General features: G+C 40.5%; 1 protein-coding gene across 1 annotated transcript in view; it reads right to left on the bottom strand.

Moving 5' to 3' along the window:
- Positions 1 to 15,148, bottom strand: part of serinc5 (serine incorporator 5) — a 79,299-nt gene that overhangs the window by 4,243 nt on the left and 59,908 nt on the right. Inside the window, exons 7-11 of the mRNA XM_060835667.1 lie at positions 12,614 to 12,709; positions 12,364 to 12,490; positions 10,725 to 10,794; positions 4,984 to 5,023; positions 1,776 to 1,923 (exon numbers count right to left, since the gene is read on the bottom strand). Coding sequence (XP_060691650.1) covers positions 1,776 to 1,923; positions 4,984 to 5,023; positions 10,725 to 10,794; positions 12,364 to 12,490; positions 12,614 to 12,709 — 481 coding nt within the window. The remainder of the gene's footprint in view (positions 1 to 1,775; positions 1,924 to 4,983; positions 5,024 to 10,724; positions 10,795 to 12,363; positions 12,491 to 12,613; positions 12,710 to 15,148) is intronic.

Raw genomic sequence — 15,148 nt, 5'->3', positions numbered from 1 at the left:
CAGCTTGTTTGTTACATTCTCAAAAGGACTCTAATAACATTTTCTCTTTCACAAAACCATGTTGACTCTGCCTGTGTTTTGATTTTCTAAATGTTTCGCTCTTGCCTCCTTGACAATGTCTTGCAGCACTTGCCCAATGTTTAAAGGTAGACTAATTGTCCTTTAGTTTCATGCTTTCTGTCTCCCCTTCTTAAATAGTAGCATTATGTTACATTTGCAGGTTCCCAATCCACTGGACCTTCCCATATCTTAGGAGGTTTTGAGAATAACCACCAACACATTCACTCTCTCTGCAACCACCTGTTTAGACTTTGATCCTGGGTGGCACAGCGATGATGTGACAAATAGCTCTTTAGCCAAGCATTTAAAAAAAGAATCCATGCAGCACCTCCAAAGATCCCAAGTAAACAAAAAGAGCTAACAAAATGATCTCTTTTGTTATTAAATATATGATTGAGCCTAGGCTTTTGGTCGTTTCCTTCCTCATTAAGTTTTTGTTTTTCTAATGCCTGGTGGGTAACACAAGAAAAAACCTGCAGGATTATTAGAAGAAATGGGGAGGTGGGAACTATTTGGTAGCTCAGAGTTAGCACAGACAGTGGGCTGAATGACCTCCAATTTTAATGTTGGATTCTGCATTTGGTATTCATCAACCACATTACCCTCAAAGTTTCACTCTAATTTCTATCTAACCTTCTTTCCAAAATGGTGGACATCAAATTTTTAGTATACTGGGCAAGTAAAAGTCATCATAGTGCTACCAGGCCTTAGGGTTGCTCTCTCATTAAAGAGACATGACTGGAGGTGAGTTAACGAGGAGTGTCACCACATTTCAGGCAAGAGGAGAGGTTAACAAGGAGAGTCTTTCATGGTAATCTCAGCCAACTTGCGCTGTTGGCATTACTCTGCATTGCAAACCAACCGCCCAGCTAACTAGCCTACCCACCCCCAGTAATGGGCAATGCAAATTCCTATGCCATTCTAGGTCCCATGAATGGGAATGACATTCGGTAAATGATAAGACCATAAGAAATAGGAGCAGAAATTAGGCCATTCAGCCTATCAAGTCTGCTCTGCCATTCAATAATTGCTAATGAGTTTCTCAATCCATTTTCTTGCTTTCTCCCTGTAACCCTTGAGTACATTTTAAACAGGAATAGATAAGTGGATCAATGACCTGGCCTCCATGCTGTCCTCATCTCCATTCTAAAGGTCTTCCCTTTACTCTCGGCTGATATCCACAATCCTTCAAGCAAAGTCAAAATCCAGACTTGAACATAACGAAGAAAATGCAAACAGAAACCTCTGGAGTCCTTTTCTTGGCTGAATACCAATTTTGTAGCAAAAATAAACAAACAGTCTGCAGAACGCTTCCACACACCAAAAGATTTTGATTCATTCCACAGTTACACAAATTATTTTTATGTTCATCCAAATCTTTCCTTCTATACAAACCTAGTGGATATCTTTCCTAGTTATATAAGTAGGAGTAGTTACAGATTAATTTATGTGCATAATCTGGCTGAAGAGACAAATTTATTCAGACATTCAATGGCATTTTAAAAAAATATTCTTCATGGCAAGCACCACAGGAAATCTAACTGGGTATGTACATGTTATCGCTGTAATCCCTACATTAAAACCATCACTACGGTTCACAAGGACTTCATGGCTGCAAAGTGATTTTGTCGAGGTTTTGGTATGCTGCATATGGGAGTCTTTCCTTCCACACTTTTTTACAGAAATTTTAAAGAAATTAGTTGCTGTTTACTTACTGAAACCAATTTGTTAATGTCATCATCACATATAGGGAACCAAGAAAAAAGACAAAGTGGAAGAAGGAGTAACTATACACAACGCCGCTGTTCTCATTGTGGATCACCTTCTGGATTCCTTTCTCCGCTCCATCGACTTTATAGTCACCTGCCATATGAAGGTAGACACGTCACTGTATGAGATCACAGAGCTATCACCTTTATGAAGTACAACAAACAGCAATGAGGGGCCCACGCTTACCATTCAATCCACAAGCCAGCTCAGACTGAATCTGATACTATTGCAAGATGTCACAAAAGGACAGAGGCACAATATAAGCTCTTGTCAACTAAGAACGAGGGGTTTTGAGATAACATCACAGCTCCACAGTATGCAAAACAGGTTCTTGGCTGCAAACTATCACTCCTTAGATTTGAAGAAGGTGGCTGGTTTTACAATGGGCAAGTGGCAAATGGAGGTCAGGCATCTCTCCATCTTCGGGTGAGGTTGTGGACAGAAATTTTAAAACTCTGAGCAGGTAATTATTGCAGGGACATTTTCCCACACTACCTCTCGATTGTGAATGATATTTTTGAACCAAAGTCCTGGAATTGTTCATTTTGCCTTATCAGGAAGTTAAAGGAGCCCGGATCACATATACCCTGTGGTGGCGGAGACGTTTAAAAAGGGCTTTTAACAGAAATTTTTGATAAATACGTTTTTTAAATGACACAGAAAGAAATCACATCTGTTGAACAGTTTCCTTTCAAACTTTATATACCCCATGCCTAACTCTGGCATTGCATGCTCAATGTGAAAGAAACTTTAGTTTGGTTAATTAAAGACAGAAGTGATAGACTGTAGCTCTGAAAAGGAAAACAGCAACTAAAAATAATAGTTTGTGGTCTCTACTGAAAACTGGCATTTAAACACAAACATTTCCATTCAAAATAAACTATAACCAAAACCAAATTAAAAAGGACTTCAACTTGAATCCTATGGTCTGTTATGAGGGGAATATTTAGACTTCCCGTTTGATAACTTTCACAATGCTGTTCCTGAGAATGAAGATAGTTTGGGACGAGGTGATGGTGTTGTGATATTTTCACTGGACGAATAGCATGCTGCAGATCCAGGTTCAGATCCTACCCTGGCTGAGAATGAAATTTGAATTCAATAATTGGAGTTTGAAATATCTAACGTGACTATGAAACCATTGTCGATTGACTTCATGAGTATTCTTCATGAAAGGAAATCTTTGCCTGGTAAGCTTTAGATCTGGTAAACCTTACTTGGTCTAGCCTACACGTGACTCCAGATCACACAGTCAGGAGGTTGACTCTTACATGCCCTCTTCAATGGAGGAAGCCATTCAGTTGTATCAACTGCCAAGGAATCTCAAGAAAGGGATGAAATCTGGCAGACCCTATGCATCAACTAAAACAATGGAAACAAACAGCAGCAGCAAACAGTGTCACATCAACCCTGCAAATTCCTGCTTCCCAACATCTGAGGATTAGTGCCAAAATTGGGAGAACTGTCCCAAGAATACAGTCAAACTCACTGAATCATACCTTCCACCAGTAGCATTATCCCTGGGTATATCATGTTCCCGCAGCAGGTGACGACACAATGGTAAATAATCAGAAGGGAGTTACTCTGAGAGCCCTTTACATTGAATGTGGACACCATGAATTCTCATGGCATCAGCTCAAGTATTAGCAAGGAAACCTGCACATTGCCATGTGCAGGTTCCCCTTGGAGGAATACTGATTCATCAGCCACTTTGAACACCATTTGGAGAAGCATAAAGGTGACAAGGGCACAGATGCTACTCTGGGTGGGGGATTTCAATGTCCATCAAGAGTGCTTTGAAACCAGCACTAATGCTCAAGCTGGTCAGGTCCTAAAGGATGTAGTTACTCGACCAGATCTGTGGCAGGTGGTGAGGGAACCGACAAGAGGCAAAAACATACTCAACCTCATCCTCACTATTCTGCCAGCTGCAGAAGCCTCTGCCCATGACAGTATTGGCAAGAGTTTCTTCACAAGGACTGAGTGGCCAAAATCTCATTTCATGTTGAGAATACCTTACATTGTATTTTGTGATACTATGACAGTGCCAAAGCAACAAACTTCAAACAGATCTAGTAACCAAGAGACTGGGCATCCATGAGATGATCTGGGTCATCAGCATCAGCAGAATCAGACTTCAACACAAACTGAAAATCTTGTGATGGAGCATACCCCAACTCTACGGTTACCCTGGTTCAATGAAGAGAATAACAGAAGGCATGCCAGGAGCAGCATCAAGCATAACTAAAGGGAAGCTACAAAACAGGACTATTTGCATGCAAAAAGCTAAAGTAGCCAGCAACAGACAGAGCTAAGCGTTTCCACAACCAATGAATCAGGCTCATCTTTTGCACTGGTGTGCTGGGCTCCCCATCATTGAGGATGGGAATGTTTGCGGAGCCTCTCCCTCCAGTGGGTTATTTAATTGTCCACCATGATTCATGACCAGATGTGGTTGGAATACAGAGCTTCGATCAGATTGATAGTTGTGACATTACTTAGCTCTGTCTATCACTTGCTGCTTACTCTGTTTAGCTTAACTAGTTGGTTACATCTCTTCACCATCAGTGAATATTAAAAACAAGTACTTTCCCCACGTCGTACCCCTGTGGCATTTCAGAGTTTCTGAACATTAAAAAAGCTGATCTTAAAACTCCTCCTTATCCCAATACTCACAAAACTGCATTGGTTTTGGATGGAGCACGCATGACAAAACTGTAGCAGCAGAATTAACGAGTAAAGAAGGGGAAGCCTCATTACCTCAGCATAAAACATAACACAACTTGTCATATACAGCAATGTCTAGATCCACATATTCAAACAAAAGAGGATGTGAAGAGCCCTAAATTACTGTCTGAACGTCACTGGAAATATGCTTGCAAAATCTGAAATCCCCAATATAATGGTGACATTCTCCCCAGAAGAAACACAATCGCCACTGACTGCTACTCCAGCCAGTGGGAGCAAAATTGCACATTGTTGGGATCATAAAGCAGGCAATTTTGCATTTGCTGATTACAGTAGATCTGCAAGTTAGGTTTGTCATAGAAGAGACAAGCAATTATGATTTTGCCTGCTTTAGATTACTAACAATGACGATTTTCATTGCCAATTTGTGTTTACAAATTTAAATAATGGAGGATTGGACCTTACCTTCCTTATCTGGTGCAAAGCAGAAGCAGCAGCGAGCTTCCTGTAAGATAATGAGGGGTTACGTTAAAAGGCTGCTCATATATCACACAGGATTTGGGACAGAACTGTATCATTCCAACATATGCTAGGATTGAATGATTCACAACACTGGATTAACAAGTCACTTGATAGTACAGAACATGAGTGTGGTTAGCAAAACATTGAAGCTTTTCACTGGGTCATACAGCATGGAAACAGACCCTTGTGGTCCAACCAGTTCATGCCAACTATAATCCTAAAATTAAACCAGTCCCACCTGCCTGTGCTTTGGCCCACATTCCCCCCAAACATTGCTTATTCATGTATTTATCTATATGTCTTTTAAACATTGCAACTGCACCTGTATCCATCACTTCCTCTGGTAGTTCATTCCACACTTGAACATCTCTGTATTGAAAATAAATGGCTCGCATGTCTTTTTTAAAAACTTTCTCTTTACACCTTAAAAATATGCCCACTTGACTTGAAATCCCGCACTCAAGGGAAAAGACACCTGCCATCCACTTTATTTATGCCCCTCAAATTTATAAACTTTTAAAGGTCACCCCTACACCTTCTATGGTCCAGTGGAAAAAAGTTCCAGTCTATGCAGCCTCTCCTCATAACTCAAACCCTGTATTCCCGGCAACATCCTAAATCTCTTCTGCACCCTGTCCAGCTTAATACTACCCTTTTCTTTTCATCTTGCATTTTTGGGACAGAAGCAAGAATGTAAAATTTCAAGGTGTGCAGCATTTCACCATATATGAAAACATGGAACAAAGTACAGGCCCTTCTGCCAATGATGTTGTGCCAGCCTTTTATCCTACTCTAAGATCAGACTAACCTATATGCCCTTCCATGTGCCTATCCAAAAGTTGCTTAAATGTCCCTAATGTATCTACCATTCTACTACCACTGCTGGCAATGCATTCCATGGACCTATCACTCTCTGCGTAAAGAACCTATCTCTGACATCTCCCCTAAACCTTCCTCCAATCACCTTAAAATTGTGGTCCCTCATGATAGACATTTCTGCCATGGGAAGAACTCTCCGTCAATCAACTCTATCTATGCCTCTCAACACCTTGTACACCTCTATCAAGTCACCTTTCATCCTTCTTACCCTAATTAGCTCCTTCAATCTTTCCTCATAAGACATTTCCTCCAATCCAGGCAGCATCCTGGTAAATCTCCTCTGCACCCTCTCAAAAGCTTACACATCTTTCCTATAATGAGACGAACAGAACAAAACACAATATTTCAATTGTGGTCAAACTAGGACACTATAGAGCTGCAGCATAATCTCATGGTTCTTAAACTCAATCCCCCTGCTAATGAATGCCTTCTTAACAACCCTATCAACCTGGGTGGCAACTTTGAGGGATCTATGGACATGGACTCAAAGATCCCCCTGTTCCTTCACACTTCCAAGAATCCTGCCTTTAACCCGTATTCTGCATCAAATTTGATCTTCCAAAGTGACTGACTTCACACTTTTCCAGGTTGAACGCCATCTGCCCAGCTCTGCATCCTGTCAATATCTCATCATAACCTACAACAGTCTCTGCAGTATCCACAACTCCACCAACTTTTGTGTCATCTGCAAACTTACTAATCCACCCTTCCACTTCCTCATCCAAGTCTTTTATAAAAATCACAAAGAGCAGAGGTCGCAGAGGATGCTGGTTGGTAGGCAAGTCAACTTTGAACGGTCAAGGGGTTGCCAAGGAGAATGAACCAGGGAACCATTGCCTCCCCTAGGCTTTTGGTTCATTCATAAAAAAGGTGGAATGAGTGGATGGGTTCCTTTCCCCTCCAAAAAAATATAAGTTCCCATGTGTGAAATTACGCAGTTTCCAGCAATTATAACAAAGGTAGAATACGAGCCTGACTGATGAGTAATTTTTATCACACTAAATTGCAGTATCACATGAAGTATCAGACATTATACTGTACAATTAAGGGATGAGTACAGTCTGTATTTAGTTTATTGTGAACGGATAAAGAAGCATAATAGTGGAAATCTGGAACAAAAACAGAAATTGCTGGAGGACCGCAACAGATTTAGCAGCATCTGTAGTGAGAAAGCAGAGATAACATTTACATCCAGTGACCCTTCTTCAGAACTGATGGCAGCTTCGTAAAGGTAGGGACATATACTGAAGATGGGGTGGGGTTAGGGGTAGAGGAGGGAGCGATAAGTGGAGATGGATCCAGAGAGAGAAAGATAGTTATGCAAAGAGAAGGATAGTGGTGAGCCAGGAGGAAAGAAGAGCTGCTAATGGGGCTATGAGAACATATAAATGAGCTGGCTGTGCTTAAAGCTGTGTACTGACAGGGCCTGGGGTGTTTGGATGGATAGAAGGACATGGAAGGTAGAATTCAGGCTGTAAAACTATTGAACTCGATATTAATCCGCGAAGGCTGCAGGTTTCCAAGCCTGAGACAGAGGCGTTGACCAGAGAACATAGCGATGGGTTGAAGTGGCCAACAGGAAGTGCAGAGTCAATTTTAGAGTCAAAATGTAGGAGTTCTGCAAAGCAGTTACCCAGTGTGCGTTTAATGTCTCCAAGATAGAGGAAGTAACATTGTGAGCAACAAATGCAGTAGATGAGATTGTATGAAGTGCAGGTAAAGCACTGCTTCACCCAGATGATATGTTTGGACCCTTGGATACTGAAGAGGGAGGAAGTAAAGAGACAGGTATTTCAGGGGAAGGTGCTGAGGGAAGTGTGAGGTGATGTTGGAAGTGGAAGAGGATTGGATCAGTGTTTGGATGGAATGGTCCCTGCAGAATGCTAATGAGAGAGGAAAGAGGAATGTGTGTCTGATGGTGGCATCCTGCTTAACGTGACAGAAATGCCAGCTTATGATCATTTGAGTACAGATGATGTTGGGGTGATAAGTGAGGACCAAAGTGATCCTGTTGGTGTTTGGAACGGAAGAGAAAAGGGCAAGGGTAGAGGTGCAGGAAAGGGGTTGGACTTGGCTCAGGACCCTGTTGACTATCATAGCGGGGAATCCTTGGTTGAGGAAAAAGGGTGGGCATGGTTGTAATAGATGGAAAAACCTAAAGAGGCAAACTGCTTGATACAATTTCTCAGTTGCTGGGATATATGTCTGATGTCATGGCCTGCAGTAAACTAATGAATTAACCAAAGTTTGCTACCTTCGAACCTGTGAAGTGCCCAGTCTATCCCAAATTACCCTGAAAGGGTAAAGTGCCTTAAAATTTGAATAACTGGTTGAGCTAGCCATTTCACACTGCTATTATGCAGTAGGAAAAGCCAATGATATTCTGTATTAACAGGATGCTGCAAACGAGGCAAAAAGGCTTTCCACCTAACACAAACAAATGAATAATTAGATTTGTAATTGTCAGTACTGTTGCGATGCCAGCTATGCAGGTTGTTTGTCTCAACAATTGGTGGATCATAGCAAATATCACATCCTTTCGCCTGGCAGAGAACTGAGCATATGCTTGGAAAATTCAAAACATTACGCTTAATTTTAGATGCAACTGTTATTGGACAGGACATGCTGATCAACCCCAAATGTGGTAACAAGTAATTGAAGTCCATCAGTCTGGCTTGCAATGTGGCTCACTTAACACTTGTTCGAAGTTTATATAATCATATGCCTTTTTCTTCTACAGGCAAAAATAATGTGTCTGGGTATTGCAGCATTTTTTTTGAAATAAACAAAAACATTGGGTAGTAACAGCTTTGTGGTACATTCTCCATGGCAACACCTCAACTAGAATTGACTTGCCAACCAATCAGCAACCTTTTCTATTGTAAGTCCTCAACATTCTTTCATTTATCCTAATGAGTACAAGACAAAAATGTTGACAGAATGTAAACAGCTTTACATTAACTTGTAATTTGTATTTTCAGTAAAAAACAGTAGTCTTTCTTCCTTAGTTTGATGCCCTTCCTTCATTCTTCACTTCAGGGCACAATTCCACAGAAGGTGTAGAACAGGCATTCAGTCATAGCTATAAAGGCACTGCATTGTCCACAAACAAGACAGTGCCCATCCTTCAATCCTTAATACTCCCACTGTGGAGTGGAAACGAATGAGAAAATAATATACTGCTTAGGGATTAACACAAGTAAATCTATATTCCCCTAAACAGCATAATGCAATTGATTCTTGAGATTTATTGACATGCTCATGGTAAGGGCATTTTCCTCTCCTGGACTACAACTGTTCAATAAAGATTTTCGCAAGACCAAACATGGATGTTCAGCCTTTCGTAGTTGTATTGCTGATAGTTTGTTGATCTCATAATCTACATAAAGACTGGCAGACTGCTTATCAGTCCCAAAATGAAGACAGTGATGAGGATCATTACACAGTGATGATGTTCATCATGTTTTGAAAAAGCTTACTCAACACTTTATTCAAGAGATTGCAACACTGGGACTTTTTCTATTTCAACACCATTAACAAGAGCATCATGCAAGCAAGCTGTGGGTAAATTAGACCTCAAGTTTGCAACTATATGTATAAAATATGCAGATAGAGTCAAAGGGTTTTTACAGCATGGGGAAAAAAAGTCATTTGGCCTCTCATGTCCCTGCCAGCCATGAAGCACCTTTCTATTCAAACGCTATTTTCGAGAACTTGACCTGTAGCCTTGAATGTTATGGCATTTCAATTGCGCATCTAAATACTTCTTCATTGCCATGAGAGTTCATGCCTCTACGACCAGTGAGTGTGAGATACCCAGCACGGTCTGGGTGAAGACATTTATCCTCAAATCCCCTCGAAATCTCTGCTTCTTACTTTAAAAATGTGGCCCCTAGTTATTGACCCATCTACTCAGGAGAGAAGTTTCTCCAATCTATGTTTCTGATACTCTTGAGGCACTAGCGAAGGCATGACTACAACTGTATATTAACAGGGTCTCTCACACACACACACATTTATTCTGTTTGACTGTCTGCATCAACAGGAATTTCTCACTAACACACCAGACATACATCTATAATTAAACATACTCCACCCACCAAACCCTTAATATAAATATTTTGCAGGAAGTAAACTAATAAATTCCATTAAAATAACAATTTTAAAAATAAATCTTAAAGTGTACTACCAGATCATAGACAGAAACTTTGCAAAAGTTTCTTTGGAAATATATAACCTTCACTGTAGATAGACTGAATAGGAGATTGAAAAAAAAAATCAAGACACACCCAGGATGTATAATATCATTCAGAGTTGAACTGACCAATTTTCAATCTTATGCAACTAGCAAAAAATGAAATGAAATCTCCTTTGGGTCTACTTTCTGAAATTGAATTAAAGCTGGAAAATCCCTTCCTAAAATCAAGTCAAGGCAGAGTTTTACAAAAAGTTCATTTTAAAAGAACTAGCTACTCATTTATCTTTTTTTAAATGACAGCTCTCGCTTAGCTAGTGATTATAGTTTCAAATGAAGAAAATGGTATCTGTGAAAAAAAAATCAACACCACTTTCTAAGATATTTTAACTGAATGCTACAAAATAAAGATACCAACAAACAACTTTTCTTTAGCTCATACATTTCATTCTCCATTGCATGCCCCAATATAATCAGTGCACCCTGGATAAATATGCTCCAGTATTTGCATGCGACGTAAGTCAGTGAATCAGCACTGGAATGTGTGTGAATTAACAGCACACCAGGTTGAAACAAACATTCCACTTTGGCAAATCAGAGATATACTTACAGTTGGCTCAGAGTTTGGAACTGTGCTCACCCCCAGGGTGGCTGAGCTGGAACGGGTTGTTGAAGTTAGACTAAAAAGAAAGAACAAAGAAACTATTTTTTTTTCCAAATGACGTTGGGATTGTTGGCATCCATTAATCACAAAGTCTCAACAGAAGTATGTCACTTCGCCACTCCCACATTTTTCCAGATTGTAGCATATATTTCAGTATAGAGGCCAAATCCTCCCCAAGCCACGTGTGCTCATTGTCTAAGTGTGTTTCTTCGTTCCATCATTAAAACATTTAATTTACATAACATGCCTCCTCCAGCAGCTGCTATACAGCTGACAGCATCTCTTCTCTACTTTTTATTTCCACTTGTCTTCTAATTCCATGAATGTATTTTTAGAACAGTCCATGACAGCCAACTTCAGGCCATACTGAACACCCTGAAAATTGGCTAAGATTTGGACCAAGTCAACTCTGTTCCTAAGCAGGCTGTGTATTAGTAATTGGAATTCAAGGACCTCCCACTTAACACGCAGTGACTGTTGGTTTGTAAATATCAACAGCAACTTTCTTTGTGATGGAAGAGGTGTCTTTGATGCGTTATTGATGACCTTATGAAAATTTATGTCAGTTTACACTTCTACAGTTAATTGGACCAAATCTGAAGCCGTCCAAGAATTTTTAAACTAGCTGCTTTCAGACATTATGCTCTGCATTCCAACCCCAATTTTTTTTGGAAAACATTTTTATTTTAAAATGTTAAAAAAAAAGACTCTGGAAAAACAAATCAAGTCAGGGTTTTTCACGCAGAGGGTGGTACATGTATGAAATGAGCTGCCAGAGGAAGTGATGGAGACTGGTACAATTGCAACATTTAAGAGGCATTTGGATGGGTATATGAATAGGAAGGGTTTGGAGGGATATGGGCCGGGTGCTGGCAGGTGCGACTAGATTGGGTTGGGATACCTGGTCGGCATGGATGGGTTGGACCAAAGGGTCTGTTTCCATGCTGTACATCTCTATGACTCCAAATGACTGTGACCTGGTGTTTAAGATGCAGCATTCAGGGATTATAATGTTATTTAGAACTGTTCTCACTCCACTCATCATCTTGTACCTTCCATCACAATAAGATGAAATAGGATGTCCAACTGCAAATTCTAATAATCTTTAAATACCATCAACAACATTTATATTAATTTCTGATATAGTGGATGGGAGCTTGTCCATGCATACATTTAATTTAAAAACTTGGAAGCTTTATTTCATGTGCTGCCTCCAATTTTGCAGCTCAAGTCCAAAATTAGAATTCAGGCATTTAAGAGGGCATTGTTTCAATTTTTTAAAAAAGTCATCCAATGTACAGAGGCATGAGGAAAAGGCAGAGGATGGCATGGAGCCATGAAATGCATTGAGAGAGCTGGTGCAGATATAATAGGCTGAATGGCCTCCTTAATCAGAACACTTTTGTAGTTCCGCGAATGCCCTGAAAGCTCGTTTGCATCAATGGAGTATTGACTGGAACGGCTTTCTCAATCTGTGTGACAAATATGAGCAAGATCAATGCAAATCAAAGTCTGAGCTTGTAACCATACCCGGATTCTGTGCTTTTTTTCCTGTTTTGAAGAGCAAAGTAATAGATGAACATACCAGGCATAGAGCACGCAGCCATACATGATAATGGCTCCCAGCACAGAAACAAGCTTGTCATCTGTTTGAAGGCCTTTGCCCAATAACTGAGGAATGCATATTGTAGTGTTCACTCCTTGCTTCATTACTGAACAGAGAGTAAAAGACATTGAACACTATTAAATCTTTAGAGAGACAACAAATCCATTTAAATGCAATAATAATTTAGTGAAAAAATACATAATTGTTTTTAAACCAAGTTTGCAAGTACCATATTCTGGAGGAGAATTGGCCAATGCAGAGAAGGTAAGATACATCACATAACAGCTGATTACTCCTGACTGGAGAAGGCCTGAGTTAGGCTGATCTGAAACAGAATGCAAACAGGGAATCATTTAAAAGAATAATGCAAAACAATTGGCTAATGTATGAAATACATACAGCAAGGACTAATATACTCAGCAAACTTTGAGAAGATTTGTAGCCCAGGTTGAGGTTCTGGATGTAGGTTTGCTCGATGAGCTGGAAGGTTCGTTTCCAGATGTTTCATTACCCTACTAGGTAACATCTTCAGTAGGCCTCAGGCGGAGCACTGTACATGATTCCTGCTTTCTATTTATACATTTGGGTTTCTTTGGGTTGGTAATGTCATTTCCTGTGGTGACATCAAAGGCATCTCAGAAATGACTGCCAGACTACTCAGACCCCTTGGCATCATGGTAGCCCACAAACCCACCAACACACTAAAACAGCAGCTAATGAACATGAAAGACCCTATACGGACAAACATTGGACAAACAGGCAGAAAACTAGCAACCAGGATACATGAACACAAACTAGCCACAAAACGACATGATCCTCTCTCACTAGTATCCTTACATACAGATAAGGAAGGGCACCACTTCGACTGGGACAGCACATCCATCTTAGGATAAGCCAAACAGAGACATGCAAGAGAATTCCTAGAAGCATGGAATTCCAACCGGACCCATATCAACAAACATATGGTGTTAGACCCCATTTACCACACTGAGAAAAACGAACAGGAAATGACATCACCACAGGAAATGACATCACCAACCCAAAAAAACCCAAACATATAAGTAGAAAGCAGGACTCATGTATAGTGCTTTATCTGAGGCCCACTGGAGATGTTACCTAGTAGAGTAACGAAATGTCTGGAAATGAACCTTTCAGCTCGGCGAGCAAACCTACATCCAGAACTGAGTAGGAATAACGTGATCAGGGATAGCCAGCATGGTTTTGTGAAGGGCAGGTCGTGCCTCACAAACCTTATTGAGTTCTTTGAGAAGGTGACTATGGAAGTGGATGAGGGTAAAGCAGTAGATGTTGTGTATATGGATTTTAGTAAGGCGTTCGATAAGGTTCCCCATGGTAGGCTAATGCTAAAACTTCAGAGGTATGGCATTGAGGATACATTAGAGGTTTGGATTAGGAATTGGCTGGCTGGAAGGAGACAGAGGGTAGTAGTTGATGGATTATGTTCATCTTGGAGCGCAGTTACTAGCGGTGTACCACAAGGATCTGTTTTGGGACCATTGCTTTTTGTTATCTTTATAAATGATCTAGAGGAAGGACTTGAAAGCTGGGTAAGCAAGTTTGCGGATGACACGAAAGTCGGTGGAGTGGTGGATAGTGAGGAAGGAAGTGGTAGGTTACAGCGGGATATAGATAAGTTGCAGAGCTGGGCGGAAATGTGGCAAATGGAATTCAATGTAGCTAAGTGCGAAGTCGTTCACTTTGGTAGGAATAACAAGATGATGGATAACTGGGCTAATGGTAGGCTACTTGGTAGTGTGGATGAGCAGAGGGATCTTGGTGTCTATGTACACAGATCTCTGAAAGTTGCCACCCAGGTAAATAGTGCTGTGAGGAAGGCATATGGTGTACTGGGCTTTATTGGCAGAGGAATTGAGTTCCGGAGTCCTGAGGTCATGTTGCAGTTGTATAAGACTCTGGTGAGGCCTCATCTGGAGTATTGTGTGCAGTTTTGGTCGCCATACTATAGGAAGGATGTGGAAGCTTTAGAACGAGTGCAGAGGAGGTTTACCAGGATGTTGCCTGGAATGGTAGGAAAATCTTATGAGGAAAGGCTGAGGCACTTGGGGCTGTTCTCATTGGAGAAGAGAAGGTTTAGGGGAGATCTGATAGAAGTGTATAAGATGATTAGGGGTTTAGATAGGGTAGATACTAAGAACCTTTTACCGCTAATGGAGTCAGGTGAGCAGAGAAGCAAGAGAAAAAATAAGACTTGCCAAACAGGAGCAAGTTTGAGTGTAAACTGGCTGCAGTCTAAGATGAAACTTTTATTATTGGATATATAAAGATATTAGTAAAAATAAGATTCAAAATGTCATTGCGTCACATGAACAGAATTAAAATTTATGGAAATATTTAAATTTTGTTTTAAACATAAAGCAGTGGTTCTGAGATGGATGTCCCAGTCAGTCAATTGCTGTGTTAAACATTATTTAAGGAGACCTCTACCACCTTACTAGAATGTTTCATACTTCAACAACTGTGGCTGCAGAATCTTTAAAGACTTCTAAGCAGAGGTAAATGGATACATAATTGAGATTAAAAATCTGATCAACCATGATCTTATTGAATGACGAAGCAAGATCATTGGCCTGTGTGACCTGCTCTTTGATAGGGTTTGGTGTTGTATGTGTTAGGGAAGCTTATGACTGAAGCTGTATAAAATGGCTAAAAGTGGTTCTCAACTGACATAAATTGGCAGAGGAAAACAGTTAGCCGAAACAGCAGCTTCCACAGTCGGCTGTTT

The sequence above is a fragment of the Hemiscyllium ocellatum genome, chromosome 2 (genome assembly GCF_020745735.1).
Source record: "Hemiscyllium ocellatum isolate sHemOce1 chromosome 2, sHemOce1.pat.X.cur, whole genome shotgun sequence".
NCBI lineage: Eukaryota > Metazoa > Chordata > Chondrichthyes > Orectolobiformes > Hemiscylliidae > Hemiscyllium > Hemiscyllium ocellatum.
The sequence above is the reverse complement of the archived record's forward strand: the minus strand, read 5'-3'. Positions and strand labels throughout refer to the sequence as shown.